The following is an 18,691-nucleotide window of genomic DNA, read 5'->3' as shown; positions in this document are numbered from 1 at the left end:
GTTTTTCTTGGGACCAGAGCATAGAACAAATTGGTACTTATGTAGAAACAGGCAATGGTGTGGATCCCGGGACCTGAGTGGGGTAGAATTTTTGTGACTCATGTGGGGTGGGCAGAGGATAAAAGAAAAACTCCACTGCCTCACTGTCAGAAATGAACTCTGTAGCTCCTGTCACAACTCCTCAGGGGCTGCTCATAATTCCATCAACTCAGTCTGAATTTCAAGTCTTCTCTTGTCTGTGGGACACAGTTGGGGGCAGGGGTGAAAGCTAAATGGACAACCGCCAAGGGAGACAATCCCATCCAATGGCCCAGAGCTGTGACAATAACATGAGCTCAGAGCACCCAATACCAAACCACACAGAGACCCAAAACAATAAAGTCGGAGTCCTCGCCTCAGTTTTTCTTTGTTTTAAGCTCTGGGGGAGAATGCCAGGGAGTGGCAGAAAAGCCTGTCACAAGTCAGGCCACTAAGGATGGAGGAGGTCCACGGAGCTCCAGCGGAGGCACATCTGGAGGACTGCTTCCAACAGAAATGTGTAGCTCTCTTCTCTGACCCCTGTTTGATCCAAAGAGGAAAGAAAGAAACTTCCCTGCTTGATTCAAAGAGGAAAGAAACAAACTTCCCTACACCTTGCCTTGGGTAGAGGGAGGAGTGGGGTTCCCTTTGAATAGATAGAATTTTGGTCGGGATTCAGGAACACAGAGATAGAACCTGGAGTACTGGTCTGGGGGGTGGTTGGAGAAGGTGGTAGGGTAGAGCCACCAGAGTTCTAGAGTAGGAATGGCCAGGACCTGGGGTTAATAAGCTTGGGTTCTTACTAGATCACTGTCTATTTCTACAAGCCTGCCTGGCAACCACAGAGTAAACTTAAATAAAGTAGAAGAATCATCAGTGGAGACAGAAGCAAAAATGAATGAATCAACCAGAAAGCTGAAGAGCAGAACTGGTAAAAAAAAAAAAAAAAAAAAAAAAAAAAAAAATCTAAGAGCTGTTTGTAAAACCCAACAAAACAACTAAATTCCTGGCACGTTTGATCAATGTAAAAATAGAAAAAGAACACAGAGGGGATTAAAATATATGAGAACATTCAATTATTGGTAATAAATGTGAAAGTCTCAACGAAATGGATCATTTAAAAGGAAACTTTAGACCAGGTGTGGTGGCTCATGCCTATTATCTCAGCACTTTGGGAGGCCAAGGTGGGCGGATCCCTTGAATCCACATGTTCGAGACCAACCTGGGCAACATGGCAAAACCCCGTCTCCATCAACATACAAACATTAGTCAGGTGTGGTGGCACACACCTCTCTGGTCCCAGCTACTCAGGAGACTGAGGCGGGAGGATCCCTTGAGCCTGGGAGGTCGAGGCTGTAGTGAGTCATGATTACGTCACTGCACTCCAGCCTGGGTGACACAGCAAGAACCTCTCTCAAATAATAATAATAAAAATAAAAAAGGAAACTTGGAAGTACCAGCATTGAATTAAGGGGAGAATATTTGAAACAACCGTAAAGTACTACTAACTCAAAAGGCATTCTGACAAGTTTTTTCAGATAATTCCTTCATTCATTTAAGGAATGAATAATTCTTAGAGCATAGAACAGGGAAGATGTTCCAAATTACATCATGAAGGTAGCATAACCTGGACACCAGAACCTGGCAGAGAATGCAAAAAAGACTACAGACTGATCTCACTTAGGACAAGATACACCAAAATTCTAAGTAGAATATCGACAAGTCAAATCTAGCATGGTATTAAAAGAACATACTATGGGCAAGGGTAATATGTTTCAATGGCTATTAGGAAATCTACCATTAATCATTCCGAAGTCAAAGAGAAAAACCATTCGATTCTCTTGTTAGACACTAGAAGGGCCTTTGAAAAAAGTTCAAAATCAATTTCTTGGGGAAAAACTCTCAATAAAATAGGAACAGAATGATATTTTCTTCATGCAATGAAGAATATCTCTATAAAAAGAAGAAACGGCACCATTCTTTTTCAAATGGTGAAACATTAATTTGGGAAAACAGAAGAAGGACAAAGGAAGGGAGACAATACCAGACTCCCAATGTCATGCTGGATGTTGTCAATGGAAGGCAAGAAATGAGAGGTACAAATAGTACCAAGGTGGAGAAAAATGATATGTGGCTATATCCAGGTACTGCACCAATAAAGCTATAAGGATTAATTGGTACGTAAAGAGGCCAGTACCAAAACGTACAAAATTAACAGTTTGCTTATACACCAGCAATGGCCAGACAGAAAATATAATGGAAGTCAATGAGGAAAACAACAAAACTTCACTGATGATATTAAAAAAGGCTTGGATAGTTGAAGAGAGATGTTTTTGGGTAGAAAGACTTAATATCGTTAGGAAACAAATTCAAAATTAAGCCATATGTTTAATCTAACTCCAATTAAAAAATCATTTGGTAGGTGCCAGGTGCAGTGACTCATGTCTGTAATCCCAGCACTTTGGGAGGCTGAGATGGGCGGATCGCTTGAGTCCAGGAGTTCAAGACCAGCCTGGGCAACATGGTGAAACCCTGATTCTACCAAAAATACAAAAAATTAGCCAGATATGGTGGCATGCACCTGTAATCCCAGCTACTTGGTAGGCTGAGATGGGAAGACTGCTTGAGCCTGGGAAGTTGAAGCTGCAGTGAGCCTAGATCATGCTATTGCACTCCAACCTGGGCAACTGAGGGAGACCCTGTCTTAAAAAAAAAAAAAAAAAAAAATCAATTGGTAGGGGCTTGACAAAACAATTCTGAATTTAGAAGAAAAAATATGCAAGAACAGCTGAGGAAATTTTGAAAAAGGAGAGTGATTGTATTTTGCTATACCAGATAGTACAAAGTTTGACAAATGTTGCAAAGTGGGGTGGAGGGAGAGAGGACCACGGAAAAGCTGAGGGCCTTCTGAGTGTGGCACCACCTTGATGATCTTGCTGCATTTTACAAAGCTGTCAATTCAATACTGTGTAGCCAAAGTTTACTAAATGCCAGCCAAGTGTCAGGCATTTCACACACAGCAGTGGGTGAGACAGCCTCAGGCCCTACCCTCATGAAGCTTTCTGTCTGGGGGAGGTGATTCAAGAATTAACCATGAATGAGACAATCACTTCCAGAGGGAGCTTTGGGAGCATGGGGACAGTGGTCCCAGAAAATTGTCAGAATAGGGACTAGGCTCCACACTCTCAGTTCACCCAGGAAGTGCTTCCTGATGTCTGCAATGCCTGTCCTTTTACTGGTGGTGGGCTTGTCCAGTGAACTGGAAACTTAAGGAATGAGCTTGCCTCTGTATGGTGGGTGGTACACCGGCCCCTCAGTGAGGTGGCCAGCACCAGTGCTGGACACTGGCCTGTGCCTCAGCCCTGGCCTCTGATAGGAATCCTGCAGACCCACATGAATTGCACAGAGGGCACATGGCGGGAGCTTGGTAAAGCACAATGCTGGGCTCACCCCCAGTGTCTGATTCCTAAGATCTGAGATGGGGCTGGAGGATGTGCATTTACCTAACAGGTTCCAAGGGAGACCCTGAGTCAGTCCTGACTTGGAAGCTCTCCCAGACCAATTCAGGGCTAATTTTGAACTGAAGTGCATGCCAGTGTTCTAGAACAAAATGAAACCTGACTGCAAGTCAAGGGTGTGAAATGAATCATTCACTTAAAAATACATGAGTAGACCGGGCACGGTGGCTCACACCTGTAATCCCAGCACTTTGGGAGGCCGAGGCAGGTGGATCACGAGGTCAGGAGATCGAGACCATCCTGGCTAACACGGTGAAACCCTGTCTCTACTAAAAATACAAAAAATTAGCTGGGTGTGGTGGCGGGTGCCTGTAGTCCCAGCTACTTGGGAGGCTGAGGCAGGAGAATGGTGTGAACCCGGGAAGTGGAGCTTGCAGTGAGCTGAGATCGCACCACTGCACTCCAGCCTGGGCAACATAGCCAGACTCCATCAGAAAAAAAAAATTACTAAATGCAAGACACCTGGGTCTCCATTAGCAGGGGCAAAAAAATGGCTCACATGTACCTAGAGTGAGATGCGCACTCTGCTGGTCTTGAGGGTTTTTTGAGCCAAAGCAGGTAAGATGACTCCCCACTGGCCTCCAGCCCTTCAGCAGCACTAAAGAGGGAGCCTCAGATGTGTCTGCTCCAGCTCTGGTGCCCCTGTGTCTCCCCAGTTTTGCCCCAACTCTCTACTGGGGATCATTAGGCCTCTTCTCCTCCTGCCCCTTATCCCAGATCATGCCAATCTCCACAAGCAGCCTAGGCCTCTGGGGCATCCCTCCTCCCCAGAACCTTCTGTTATGCCTTCTGGAACTCATGTGCTGTCATTAGCAACATCTCCCACATCCTCAGACTCTTCTATGAGTGCTCCTTCACCTTCTTGCGCCAATGGAAACCTGGCTTCCTCCTGAGGATGCAGCTTCTCCTGCAGCGGCTTCAGAGGCAGCCCGTTTCTCTTGGTACCACTAGGGTGGGAGGTGGGGTAGGCGTCCTCCTGGGCCCTCGTTGCCACTTCCAGACCATTCTCATGTCACGCCCACCTACTACCTAGACACCACCCCCGCTTGGACATAGCTCCCACGCCTTTCACTCCTGCATCCTGGTCCCCTTTTCTACTGGATTTTTCCTGTTAGCCCACATAATGCTTCTATTTCTCCTACCTTGGAAAAAAAAAAAAAACCCTTCTCTTTATCCCAGTTTCTCTCTCAATTATGCCCCATTTTTCTCCTTGAAAACACCCTGAAGTGTTGTCCACACTCGAAGTTAGAGCCAGCTCTGGGCAGCTCCTACCCGTGCTGGAGCTCTGGATCCAGCCTCCCGCCAGGAGGATGGAAGTGTGGACAGGGAGCGTCTATGTGGGTGTGTGAAGTTCCTGGGGCCCTGCCAGGAAAGGCGGAGACCAAGCTCTCTGCCGGCAACATGGCAGAGACCCAACTCTTTCCTTTGGCCCTGATCTCTTTTCCTTTTGTGTTAATCCACACATTAAAAATAATGTGAAATTAATATATCCTAGGCACACACATTCATTTTCTCCCTTTTTTTTGAGATAGAGTCTCCCTCTGTTGCCCAGGCTGGAGTGCAGCAGTGCTATCTCAGCTCATTGCAAACTTCACCTGCCGGGTTCAAGCGATTCTCATGCCTCAGCCTCCCAAGTAGCTGGGATTACAGGCACATGCCACCACACATGGGTAATTTTTGTATTTTTTGTAGAGACAGGGTTTCACCATGTTGGCCAGGCTGGGCTCGAACTCTTGGGCTCAAGCGATCCAGCCTCAACCTCCCAAAGTGCTGTGATTTTAGGCGTGAGCCACCACACCAGCCTCATTTTCTCTTAAATTTGAAAACCTTCAAGTGAAAACATTTGCATCCATAACACAAAGGCCCACTGTCTTTGGGAAACACCGACCATTCCCAACGTGAAAGGCAGCGTAAATACATCCTTAAGTAGGAGGCACAGCCACGAAAGTAGCATGCGGGAGTAATAAACAGATTCAGGAGGTTATTATTGTGTTTTTGGGAATGAATCGCGACTTGTCTGAACTGTGGGGAGGTCGAGAGTGTTTTTAATTTAATGGATTAATCATTTATGTCTGAAGTTCTTTTTCCTTCCTATGAAAACAATGCAAGAGGTTTACCCAAAGTTATAAATCATTGTCAGTGCTCGGGCCACATCTCTGGGAGGTCTGGGCCATGGGCAAATTATACTAATAATTTGAAAGAGGAAGTAGTTGCCTGAAATGGTTTCTTTAGTCAATCGAGTCAGGGCAGAGTCATGGAAGGGGAAGTCCCAGAAGCTGGCGGCCCCGCCTGTGTATGGGATCCTGCCCCCGCTGCTGGCAGTGTGGCAGCTCCAGGGAGAAGCGGCCTATATTCTATTCTTGGTTTGAACATTTTCTCTGGGTCTTGATTTCCCAATCTGTATAATGGGAAGGAGGCTCTCTGAGGGGCCACCAGCTCTGACCATCTGTGTGCACCAACTATAGCTAAATTTGGCTTGAACTACACCAACAATCATCCCCGTGTCTGCCCTACCTTGGACTTTGAACTACATCCTCTGCCAGGCATTTCCCAAGCATTATATACATACTCTATTTCATCAGACCAGATTAAGGCAGCCAGCAGTGTGACCTAGAGGTCAGAGTATAGGGTTTGGATCCAGAGCAACACCCAGCAGTTATGTGACCCCAGGCAAGTGACCTTTTTTTAGCAAATCATCCATGAAGTGGATTAAGATACATGGATGGGAAGGTCTATGTGAAGGGCTGATTACAGGGACTGACCAAGGCAAGTGCTGGGAAAACCCTGGCCACTGTAATTACGAGGCAGTGAATTCTTCAGGGACTCCTGGCAACACAGAGGCCTGTGAGAATCAAGGAAAAGCTTCCAAGCCTCAGTTTCTGTCCTGGCTTGTCTAAGATGAGGCTCATTGGGCCTCCTGGGGAGGGAGATGGACACAAGCCCTTGTCGGAGGAAATACAGGCTCCTAATTGAACAAGTGATATGGTTCCATACCACCTGGAGTGGTGGGTTTCAGTTTCTGCTCTCGCTGGATCCAGAGGCCACAGCGGCTCACCAGCACCGTGTTGCCTAAGGGGCATGCTCCACACTCCACGTGGTCTGTGGGAGCCCCAGCTGCCGAGCGTGACTGGCCTGAATGGCTCACGCCATGGCACTTGGATTTGTTTCATCTGTGGAGGCTTTGGTTGGAGCCAAATAGGAAAATTGGTCAACAGACTCTGCCCTTTCCACACAGTTCCCCTTTACTTATAAGTGAGATGAGATATTTTGGGGTTAGATATTTCTTTAAGAAGACAGAATACAGGAGGGTGCGAGGGTTGATCCGAGCAGCAGTTTGGGGAGGCTTTGAGGGGACAACATGCATGGAGCCATTTACTAACCATTCACCTGCAGGACGTGGGTCTGGAACAGCTGCTCGTGGCCGGAAGCATGGCAGGTGTAATTGCCCATGTGGATGGTGGTCACCTTGGTGATGTACAGGGAATCATCCTCTCCGAAGTCCTGCACAGGGCAAAGACGACGATGAGACCGGCCTCTTTATTGAACAGGCTGGAAACCATAGCTGTCTCCTGCTTTTCCAGAAATCCTACAGCTGGGAGACAGTTCCTTTCTGCCTGGCCCTGGCTCAGCCAGGGCTGTCTGCAGGGGTGAGCCGTCCTGGGCAGCAGCAACCAACCCTATCTCGTCTTCACATGGTGGGCCCAGAGCCCTGCATCTGTTTAAGGCCTTGTGTACCTGGCACCTCCTCCATGAGGCCTGGTTTGAATCCTTCCCCCAGCACATGCGCTCTCAATTTCAAGCAACTAGGCCCACGTGTCCCCCCATTTACCTGCTGCATGCTTGTTTCTCAGGGATCTTGCTCACCTGATGAGCAGCTCTGTTTCTGGAGGCCAGGCCTTGTTTGGAGCAGGGGTTAGCCGACTTTCTTAAGGGGCCAGCGAGCAGGTATTTTTGGCTTCATGGGTAACACAGTTTCTGCCAAATACCCAACTCCGCCATTACAGCATGAAAATAGCCTTCATGACATAAATTAATGAACGTGGCTGTGTTCCACTGAAGTTTTATTTAAAGTTGGTGGCCTGGATTTGGCCCATGGGCTGCAGTTGGCCTGCCTATGGTTTAGATCCCACCTCAATCCCAGAATGATTTCAGGCTGCTTGCAGACATCTTGGTAACCCAAGGGAAGGGAAATAGAACTAAGGGGAAAATGGGGCAAACAAAAAAAACAGGGCAGGAACATCAGAGAGCATGAGGAAGGGCAGAAGCCCACGGGTTCCACAGGAAATGGCTTAATAAGCCTCAGCACTGTCATCTCTGCAGCCTCACACGATGGGGTCTTATTGGGCCAGTGCATAGGGGAGGGATGGGAAGGAGGGGCTTTTGGCTGCATCGGAGTCCCCTGATGAGCACTGGGCACCGAGCACTTGCCCAGTCAGCTGCCTTCCCTTTTGCAGACCTGTGCCCAATGCTGGCCCTTCTAGGCACCAACTACAGACATGCCAGGGATTGGAGTTACCCACTTTCTACAGAGAGCCCTCATCAGGTTGGGCCTTGGCTACCGGACATCTCCCAGGATATGGTGCTCAGAACTGATGGTACAGAGAAGGCCCAGGCTCACTGATGAGCACGGGGGCTGTGCACTGTCATCGGCGGGGAGTGATGGGAACTCAGGAGATCCAGGATTTAGCTTGAGCTCTGCCATTGACCAGCGTACCCAGTCTCTTGGAGCACTGGCTTCTCCACCTGTAAGTTGTGGACAATATATATGGCCTGCCTGCCTTATGCGGTGTTGGGAGATCTGGTGAGAAAATGTATATGAATGTATTTTTGAATGTGGGGTGCATGATATACATGGGGGATGTTATTTTTCTTGTTATTATTAGCAGAAGATGTAAAACTCCTCTTGACCTCCTGGAGCAAACACCAAATCATCCCTCCTGCCATTCCCTGGCCCTTTCTGAGCTCCCTTTTCCCACAGAAGCATTCTGGTGGCAGGAGAGAAGGCCATGGTGGCATGAGGGCTAAGAGCAGCTGAGGGCAGCTCCCTGGGTCCTCCACTGATATTCATGTGAGCTCCTGTCCCTGAAATGCCAGTGTTCTCTCTTGCTCACACTCCAGAAGGCCCGGCCACAGTGGTCCCGAAACCCCTTAAAGACACTTTCTGGGATGGGTGCGGTGGCTCATGCCTGTAATCCCAACACTTCCAGAGGCCGAGGTGGGCAGATCACTTGAGGTCAGGAGTTTGAGACCAGCCTGGCCAACATGGTGAAACCCTGTCTCTACTAAAAACACAACAACAACAACAACAACAACAACAACAACAACAACAACAAATTAGCTGGGCATGGACGTGGGCGCCTGTAGTCCCAGCTGCTCAGGAGGCTGAAGTAGGAGAATCGCTTGAACCCGGGAGGTGGAGGTTGCAGTGAGCTGAGATCGTGCCACTGCACTCCAGCCTGGGTGACAGAGCGAGACCCCACCTCAAAAAAAAAACAAAAAACAAAAAACAAAAAAACAAAAGACACTTTCTAGCTAATTAGCCGGATGAAGGGGTGCCGGCCCAGAGTGAAGCTTGGGGTAGGGCAAAGGCAGGAAGGTAGACGGTGGGCACACGCAGCCTGCTTGCAATGTCAGGAGAAAAACTCCTAGCAGTGCTCCCAAAGAAGTAAAATGTCGCAGAGGCCTGCGGGAACCCTGAGAGTTTGCTGTGAAACATTGCTCTGCTTCAAAGAGCCCTTTCCTACCATTCTGTGGAAGCCTCCATAATAAAATAAAACACCAGATAGCTGATTTGTCCTGCATCATAACAGAGTGATAAAAGGTTCATACCTGAGTTGTTTATGAAAAGTTAATGACTAGTCAGTTCTGGGGCCGACATATTTCTAGTCTAAGCTGTTTCCTGTGTCAATACCTAAGTCTGGAGGAAAATCTCTTTAGCTTGGAGTCTCAGTGGTGGGATGGCATCCTGCGATGGTACAGCCATTTCAAAGGGAAAGGGGTGGCAGGGCTTGGAAACTCCTCAGCGCCCCAGTTGGCGGGTCCCAGGGTAGACACCATCCCAGAGGGCAAAAACCAGAACTGCTTGCAGGGAGCCTGGCGCTGTGAACGTGCTGGCATTTTCCCTCCAAACTGCCTTCCTGAGCCTTCACACCCATAGCCCCTTCTCATGACGGCCCTTGAAGCTGGTCTCAGGCCCTGGCAGGCCCTGCCCTCATCACCACCTGTATGATGTTGCTTAGTCATCAGCACCACTACATTCCTCAGGTTGAGATGGGCCCTGGGCTCCGAGGGCTGCCTCAAGGCCACTGTTCCCAGCTATCAGCCTCAGTATGATACTCATTAATACCAACATATGGTCTTCAGAGGTTACCGTGTGCTGGGAACTTACACATCACCTTGTATGTATTTAATCGTCAGGAAAAAAACCCTGAAAACCCCAATCCAGAAAACAAAACAAAAGCCCAGTTCCCCAGGGGCTGAGACACTAGGCTCTCCTTGCAGATTCATTCAGAGTGGGGTCTTCTCCCACCACCTCCACGGTTCCTGCTCTGGCCAGTCGCCACCTTCCTGGGGGATGCTAGGGACCCCGGCTTCCGGCCCGCAGCCTCTGCCCTGAGGCAGATGCATCATGCCCCTCATACTCAGAGCCTTGTTTGCTGGGGGCCAGCCCCTCTCAGACCCTGTCCGCTCGCACGCTCCCCTTGCTGTTGCTCTAGGGTGCCAGGCATGCTCCCCTCCTCCCGGGCCGTCTGTCTGTCTCCCTCTCCTGCAAGTCTGCTCCAACCTTGTCTGGCAGCCCCATCTCTGGAGCCTAACCTCTGCCCCACACCCTGCTTGGCACCTCCTGTGGACCCACTGCTGTGCCGCCTGCTGCTTTCTGTACTTACCTCGTTTGCTGTCTGTCTTCGCTTGCAGAATGTGAGCTCTGCAGAGGAGGGCAGGGAGGCTTGTGCCCTGTGTGCGTGGCACAGTCCTGGTGCACAGTGGGCCCTCAAAAAATAGCTGTCGAGTGGACTGCACAGGGCACTGAGCTAGGCTTTCTGTGGGGATTCTTTCAGTTTGACAGCCGAGGTGCCCACCTGCCTTCCCATCCACTCAAATATTACCCAGCCACACAGGCTCAAAATGAGGCAGCTGGCGGGAAGAGCAGAGCACTGGTCTCAAGTCTCGTCCCCACTTCCTCACTTGTCCCCTTCTCCATCCTGCAGCCCTCGGGAGAACTCGAGGCTCCTTTGCGCTCCTCAGGCTGGGGCACGCTGGAATTGACCAAAGCTCAGAGCAGCAGGAAGAGCTAGAAAAGCCTATCACACATGGATTCCCACCCTCTACTGATGACTTGTGCTGTGCCTCCAACATAGTCATTTAACCTCGCCATCTGTTTTTTTCTTGCTTACCAAGTACAAATCCCTGCTCCCCAGGAGCAGACACTTAACTCTTGGGCAATCACTCAGGTGCTAAGGGGTGTGTGTCAGCTCTTGGAGGACTTGAGGGGCTGCTGGGTGTGTTATGGCTCTTCTGTGAGCACCTAAGCATCACCTGCCTGTGGCTTCAGCACGGGGGAGAAGCTGACTCTGTAATAAGTAAAATAACATCTCTGGGTGATAATGATGGGCATCATATAATGACAGAACAAAGTGCATATTGTTTTCTGGATATGAATACCGGCTACAGAAATCAAATTTACCTCATTGAGTGTGAGAAAATTACTTTAACAATTGATTTATAAGAAGCTACATAAAACTAAGCCTGCAATCCTTCCTCTCCTGAATGTTCTTTGAGATACATCTGAATACTGCTATCAACGCTTGATTGCATCTCTGTACTTGTCTCTTTATGGATAGCTTTTTTTTTTTTTTTTGCTCTGATGCATAGAACTGTATTAGCAAAATCAAGGTTCCTTACAGAAATAAACAGATGTCAGATTAGACTATTCTTTGTATTGATGCATATCTGTTTTTTGGGAAAGAGATGATTTTAAAGACATGGTTCTCGCCTCTTAAAAAGCAATTTTCTAAGTATCTGCCCTTAATAAAGAACACAATTAAATGAGACTTAAGTATTAAACAATAGTTAAACAGAGATGAGATGGGGGATGTTGTCACAGTGATCCATGGGAGTCAGGTATAAGCAATATGGAAATGAGCCATCAATACTGAATATTTAGTGACTAAATGTTCAACGCAAGGACTCCACAGAGTGATATTAGAGTTTAGGTTAATGATGCTGTCAATGTTACAAGTTCAGACTCAGTTTAGAAACAATTATTCAGAGCTTTTCCAAGGTTGCCCTCCTCAGGAGCACCCCTGGCTCTCTTTGTGGGAGGAGGGAGTAAAGGGGGGGGTCTCTTCCCCCACAATCCTTCAATTCTGGCTGCTAGAATGCCACTAACTGTAGCATCTCACCGCACAGTCGAATGCAGCGAACCTAAACACAGAGTGACATGCAGTGCCTTGGTGATGGCCATTCCTCAAACACATCTAGACTTGCCTGGCCCTTATCCAGACCAAGCCAGGACAGCATGCACATGTGGGTGAGCACACACAGGCATCCACATGGACACAGGCAGTACATGTGAACGCACACATGGGGGAGGGAGCACACTCAAACATCTACATGGATACGTGGCACACATGATGGACATGCATGAGTGCACACACATACCAACACATTGGCTCTCTAGTGCTGACCTCCGTGACCAACACTGAGGTTACAGCGCCATTCACTTCCTTCCAGCCCCTCATAGGACGGACTTGCCATCCTGCAAAGACCTGAAGAACCATCCTCTTTCTCAGAGTCCTCTCAAGAAAAAGAAGTCTCTGCAACTTGGAGCAATCTCTGAGTAGCTGACTGAGCCCCCTGGAAGACGGCTGTTGTGGGCAGCTGCATTCAGTGTGAACAACTCGGAGTGGCCTGTCCTCCTGCCCGTTCCCAGGTTCAGGGCTGGAAGAGGGAGTTGGAGGCATGAGAGAAGCCACTGTGGGGAGAGCACCTCGTTCCTCCAAGGCTCAGGGCATGTGTGGTCCCTGGCTGACTTGGGTGTCCTCTGGTGTGTGCGGTCAGTCTCTCCTTCTGACCGTGGGTGCCAAAGGGGAGGCCCTCATCTCTTGAGGATGACTCATCTCTTTGTGCATGACTGTATTATCCTCAGCATGTCATATGGTTCCTGTGCGTAACTGGAGCTCAATGAATATTTGCTGACTTCAGGGAGGTGTGTTAGCCTAGCATGCTACCTTCTGGGGAGCCCTGAGAGGAAGAATAGTGAAGAATTCATATTACCCAGGGAGGTCTGGCCTTGCCCTCTTTGGCAACAGGGAGGCAATCTCTAGGCTCTGGAATGTCATGCCTCATAGGGGTCTCTTTATTTGCCTGGGGTCTTTGGGCCAGGTAGTATCAGTTCTGCCTCTGGAGGGGCTGGGGACAAGGGGGCAGCCACGTGGGCAGTATTTGAATGAGCTCCAGCAAAAACTTTGGACACCGAGGCCTGGGTGAGCTTCTCTGGGAAACTGACGCCATGACAGTGACGTGTCTATGACTCCACTGGGAGAGAACAGAGGTTCCACGTTCAGAGCCCTCCTGGGCTCTACCCTGTGGGCTTCGTCACTTGGCTGACTTTAATCTGTACTCTGTTTGCTGTATTAAACTTTAACTGCGAGTATAACACTTACAATGAGTTTGTGAGGTTTTTCCAGCAAACTGTTGAACCCTAGGGTGGTTTTGGGAACAACCTGACTTCGTTTATGTCAGAATTGAGGGCGTCTTCTGTGGAAGAGCCAACTTCAGTTGGCTCAAAAACTCAAATGGGGAAGTTCTGACCTGGTGGTATGTGTGCTGGAATTGCATAGAGGGACAAACCTGATTATCTGGGTATACACAGGTGCCCAGGCACCCGCAACAGAAGGCTCATGCCACAGACATTGCTCTGAACCCTCCACTTGTCAACCCTTAGAGGCCAGAGGGCAAATACCTCTTGACCTGCCAGGACTCCAGAGTGTTATGTAGTAGGGGTGGCAGCTAAGGGGCCCTCTGGTGAGGTGCAGGCCTGAGCCCTTGAATGGGGCTTTGGCTCCTTGGCTAATTAGCCTGGCATCCCCAGCTGGGGCGGGAAGGGACTCAGGTTCTAGACTGCACTGCAGCAGTCATCTGAAGTTCCAGACCACCTCACACCTACTGCTTTCCTTTGGAAAACCTGCAACCCTCTTCCTGGGGACCCTTGGATCATGGGGACCCAGGCTGAGCAGTCTTTACCAAGGGTTCCAGCTCCTGACTCTAACCTGGACCACACTCACAGCCACGACAGCTGATTCCTGACCTTGAGACACTCCAGAGAGGATTTAAGTAAATTTCCTTCTACGGCTCATTTCAGGGACCAAGACGACTTTCAGTTAGAAATTTTCTCCTGACATGGTGTTCAAAACTCTCACACGTTGTTGGAGAGGGCGTGGACTGGTGCAGCTATTTTGGAGGGAGATTTGGCAAAATCCATCAAAACTGAAAATGCACCACTTCCAAGAACTTATCTTACATGTCAACTTACACACATGTGCAAAGAGGTGTGTGTAAGGATGTTTACTGCAGTCTTGTTTGCTGTAGACAAAACCTGAAACAGGCTGAATGTGAGCTCCGCTGCATGGGGCTGGGGAAGGGGAGGAAGAGCAGTGCTTGGACATGGCTCAGGGGCTGCAGGACCTCCTGGTGGCTCCCTTGTCCTTGCTCAGTGCGGAGAGTGCACCCCACCTTGGAGGGGTGGTCTCCAATCTGTAGTGGCCAAGAGAGGCACCAATCGGCCTCCTTCATTGGCTGGGCCTCTGTAGGGAGGCAGTGAGGAAGAGACTCTGTGGGGAGTTCCTGGGCTCTGCACTCAGGGTATAGAAGTGGAATCAGAACCTTCCTGAAGGACCCTGTACCTTGGAGATGGGGCCGGAAGTGGTCACTGAGTACAAGTCAAGCCCTGAGGCCAGGGCTTCCCATAAGGCTTTCCCCTAAAGGGGGAAAGAGGACCTCAAAAGAGGCACTGAGAAAGCAAAGGCCAGAGGAGACACTTGGCGGGGCAGAGTCACCCCACAAGTTCCACAGGCTGGAGTACCACAGGCCCCGGCCCTCATATCTTGGAGAGCTCTGGACAACACTCTCAATGGTTTGAACTCATTCAAAACTCAAAAGAACTGGATGTTCAGATGTTTTTGTCACATGCTACAGAGAATTGGTCAAAGCCTTTAAGTGCTTCAAGTGTAGTGTTTTCTAAGATTTTAAAACAAAATGTACCCAAGCGTTTAATGAGATTATTTTAATGCAGAGCCTACAACCACTGTCTATCGTGGTGCAAACAGCTCTCCATGCTAATCAAACGCCTCTCATCTTTTTACAATGAATTCATGACTGGTTCATATAAAGACAATAAAAATTAAATGAGTCATGAGCTCCTAAATCATTTTCTTTTGGTCTTTTTAATAACTCACTTCCAAAGAAGAGCTAGCTGAGAGTATACGCTTCATTAGAATTATTTGTTCCTGGTTTTATACCATTTAGGTAGGGGGAGAAAAGTGAACCTTTTTTAACACATCCTTCAAATACTGCCACAAATACTTTCTTCTAATGGGTTTTGTTTTTCTGCTTTTATCACCGTACTCTGCCTGCCAACATTTGAAAGCCCCAAATAGCGAGACTCAGTGGAAAAAAAAACAAAAAACAAATCCAAAACAAAAAAGAGTGGCTCTTTCAAGTCATTTGAAATATACCAAGTTTGTTGTAGGCCTTTTTGTTTTTTCTCTTTCTTTTTTTAAAGAATACAATAGAAAAATGTTTTCTCCCCCTCAGAATATCCTTGCTAAACAATTCCACGTGCTGGTCTCAGAGCACGTTGCTTCCTTCCTTGCTGGGGCCAGAGGCCAGCAGCCAGTAAGAATAGGAGCTCCACACACAGGGACCCATATCCAATTTGATACATTCCACTGGGGCCTGGGAACTACAGACAGCCCCACAGCAAAGACTTGGAATTGCTGGGGGCTAGGTAGTATGTCCCACAAGCAAGGAACCCAGAGAGCTCTGGGCCAAGGCATGTAGGCGGCTGTAGGCCCACAGACAAGTTCTCCACTCCTCTGAATGACTTAACCTCATGTGCCTCACGGCGCAGGGGTATGGGATGAGGTGATGCTTATGGCCTGACCGGCACGGAGCCTGCGCTGTGTATGAATGATAACAACACTGGCAACAACACTTGTGATGGTTCAGCCCATCAGCCATTACCTGTGACTTTTGAGATGCCCTGTCCCTATTTCTGCCAGTTCCTGTTCCCTGGCCCTCAGGATCATAAGGGACAGTGAGGAAGACAGTTATGAGACAAAGGGCGGGTGACATTGTTGAGGCAGGACATGCAGACTAGGTTTGGGGACAGTCACTTCACCCCTCCCTGAGTGGCCGCTGTGCAGGCTGGGTGGTCAGAGCAGCAGAGGGCTGAGGCCCAGAATGGGTTTACATGTTCTGCTTCTGCAGAAAGTGAGGCAGCACCCCATCCTTCCCAACCCCAATACCTAGAATGGGATTTCCCAATACCTAGAATGGGGGCCAGAGCAGGGAGGGAACGTGTGGATCTGCTTCTGAGATGGGTCTCACCCCAGCCCCCAAAGCCTGGACCTGAGTCCCCAGGAGACAGGGGCTGCAGGGGAAGCTCACCAGGGAAGGGTCTCCTGTGGGGGCTCCACAACAGGAGCCAGGGGTGAAGGCTCCCCTTCTACCAGACACACTCCTGGGGGCAGCCAGGCCCAGGCCCAGGTCATGCAGAGCACAGGGTGCTGCTGGTGGCCACCCCTCCGCTTAGCTTCTGAGGTAGGGGCAGTGGGCTGTGCCTCCTCAAGGACTGAGCTGAGTGGGGGCACAGGGCCAGGTCAGAAGCATATCCAGACACACAGCTGCTTCAGTAATGAAACCCACAGTCGGCCAGGAAGTAAACAAATTACAGGCTGCACTTGTTAGCTCTGGGGAACATGAGCGTGAGCAGACACTATTGATTTCTCATCAGACAAACAGAAGGCGGCGTCATAATCCAGAGAGTCACTGCCATGAGGGGCTGCAGCGTGTGCCCTGGGCTGCTGAACTGCTGGGGAGCACCTGTCTTTGGGGACCTTACACGATTCGTCCATAATTCTAGCCTCGGCTCAGTGGTGGACTTGTTTTCCCTCCTGCAAGCTGGGGGGTAAAGCTGAAGCCTCCTGCAAGGCAGTGGCTCAGGTGTCCTTAGGAGACATACCAGGTCCAGGCCCAGGCTGAACTTCCTGACAACCTTAAGAAGGCAAAGGCCAGGTATGGTGGCTCACACCTGTAGTCCCAGCACTTTGGGAGGTTGAGGCAGGAGGATCACTTGAGCTCAGGAGTTCGAGGCCAGCCTGGGCAACATAGCAACAGCCCTCTCTACAAAAAAATAAAAAAATTAGCCAGGTGTGGTGGTGCATGCCTGTGGTCCCAGCTACTCTGGAGGCTGAGGTGGGAGGATTGCTTGAGCTCTGGAGGTCGAGGCTACAGTGAGCCAGGAGCATGCCACTGTGCTCCAGTCTGGGTGACAGAGAGAGACCCTACTGTCTTAAAAAAAAAAAAAAAAAAAAAAAGGCAAAGTGAAGACATCGTGAACTGAGCCCAATGGAGCCAAGGCTCTATCAGGGGAGCCTTGGGTGGAAGCCAGGCGGACTCTGGGGCACTGCTGCACTCCAGTGTGCTGCTGGGGAAGTTACAGAGAAGGAAGATTCGGAAAACATCAACAAAGCTCCCCTCACTTCTGGGCCCTCTGTTATCTGAACTCCCTCTTGGATGCAAAAGGCTGGAAAAGGCGCTCCAGACTCTTGCAGCACACACATCTGACCATGTCACTCCCCCATCAAGCATCTGTGCTTCCCCACTGCCCACAGGGCAATTGCTAAGACTCTTAATGTTAACATTCAAGGACCTTTATGTTCTAGCCCCAATCTGTCCCTATACACTTCTTTCTTACTCACTTATTCCTGTCTCCTGAAGCCCCATTCAGAAGGGCTCCATTTCTGTGGCCCCCAGAACAGTTGTTAGCAGATACCTCGCCTCCCTGGAGGCTGCCAACAGTGTCTTTGTTCTATACTCTGGTACGGAGCTTGTGACTCTCAGGCACTTAGCAAGTGAGTCAACCCAAATGATGACTCCGCATGTACGCCACCTGGATGGGCCACACGCGATTGGGTGACTCATAAGTGCTTCTGAGAGCAACATTGCTCGCTGCAGAATCTGACTGGCTCCTTCTTACTTGGCTCCAGGCGAGAGGGGTACATTTACTTTCTGATCAAATATTATTCTGATGCTCAAGGCATGCTTGATGTTTGCAAGTCAGAAAAGTTTAATTACATGTGTCATTAGAATGGCATTCTATAATAGCTCTGTGACTGAATTCATTAACAGAATTCTTAACAGATAAGACAAGACAAATTAATATTTTGTTGCTCACGAAAGCTTCTCATTAAGAGAGTAGTGAAAAAGTGATTAATATTTTGTTGCCAATCAAGATGTCTCACACAAACGACAAAGACAGGAGGCCCACACTCCTTCGTGCTCTGTGATCTCCCCGCCTTGGGTTTTGAAGGCCAATCAGCTTCCCCCTGTGCAGGCGTGTTTGGGCATCACCACTGATTACAATGCAGGTGACCGTATTTCATCGGTCGCTGAGACACCTCAGGCCGAGGGACTCTGGGAGCCTCATCAACCCCAGAATCTTTGCTGCATCAGTGTTGCAGTCCTGGGCTGTTCTCCCCTGACTAATTCTTGCTTCGAAAATGCAACTGAATCCCGATGACCTGGCTCTAGCCCTCTTCAGCCTGATTTCTTGCAAGGGTTGCTTTCCGCACCATCCCGAGTGGGGCTACTGCTTAGGAGCACCTCTTGTGTGCCAGGCACTGAGCTGGGTCCTTGACACACTTCAGCCTAAAAACACCCATGTAAGGAGGACGTCATGCTTTTTCTCCACAGGCTCAGAGAAGTCTAACAGCTCACCCAAAGCTGCTCTGGATTTGCTGGAGGTGGCGGGTCAGTGCCTCTCTCCCTGGGTGAATCAAGGCTGACGTGGACAGTGAGACTTCAGTCCCCACTGCCAGCAGCGGGGGCATGCCAAGGTCCTATCTGTCTGACCGGGGAGCCTCACCCATCTG

The 18,691-nt window shown here is 49.3% G+C and overlaps 1 protein-coding gene across 6 annotated transcripts in view; it reads right to left on the bottom strand.

The window, feature by feature from the left end:
- The window catches only part of LOC105467155 (follistatin like 4), a 555,957-nt gene that overhangs the window by 32,286 nt on the left and 504,980 nt on the right, over positions 1–18,691 (bottom strand). For all 6 annotated transcript variants that reach the window (XM_071098467.1, XM_011716594.2, XM_071098468.1 and 3 more), the window contains one exon: positions 6,917–7,037. In XM_071098467.1, the coding sequence (XP_070954568.1) occupies positions 6,917–7,037 (121 nt within the window). The remainder of the gene's footprint in view (positions 1–6,916; positions 7,038–18,691) is intronic.

The sequence above is a fragment of the Macaca nemestrina genome, chromosome 6 (genome assembly GCF_043159975.1).
Source record: "Macaca nemestrina isolate mMacNem1 chromosome 6, mMacNem.hap1, whole genome shotgun sequence".
Taxonomy (NCBI): domain Eukaryota; kingdom Metazoa; phylum Chordata; class Mammalia; order Primates; family Cercopithecidae; genus Macaca; species Macaca nemestrina.
This window is presented reverse-complemented; position numbering and strand designations above follow the sequence as displayed.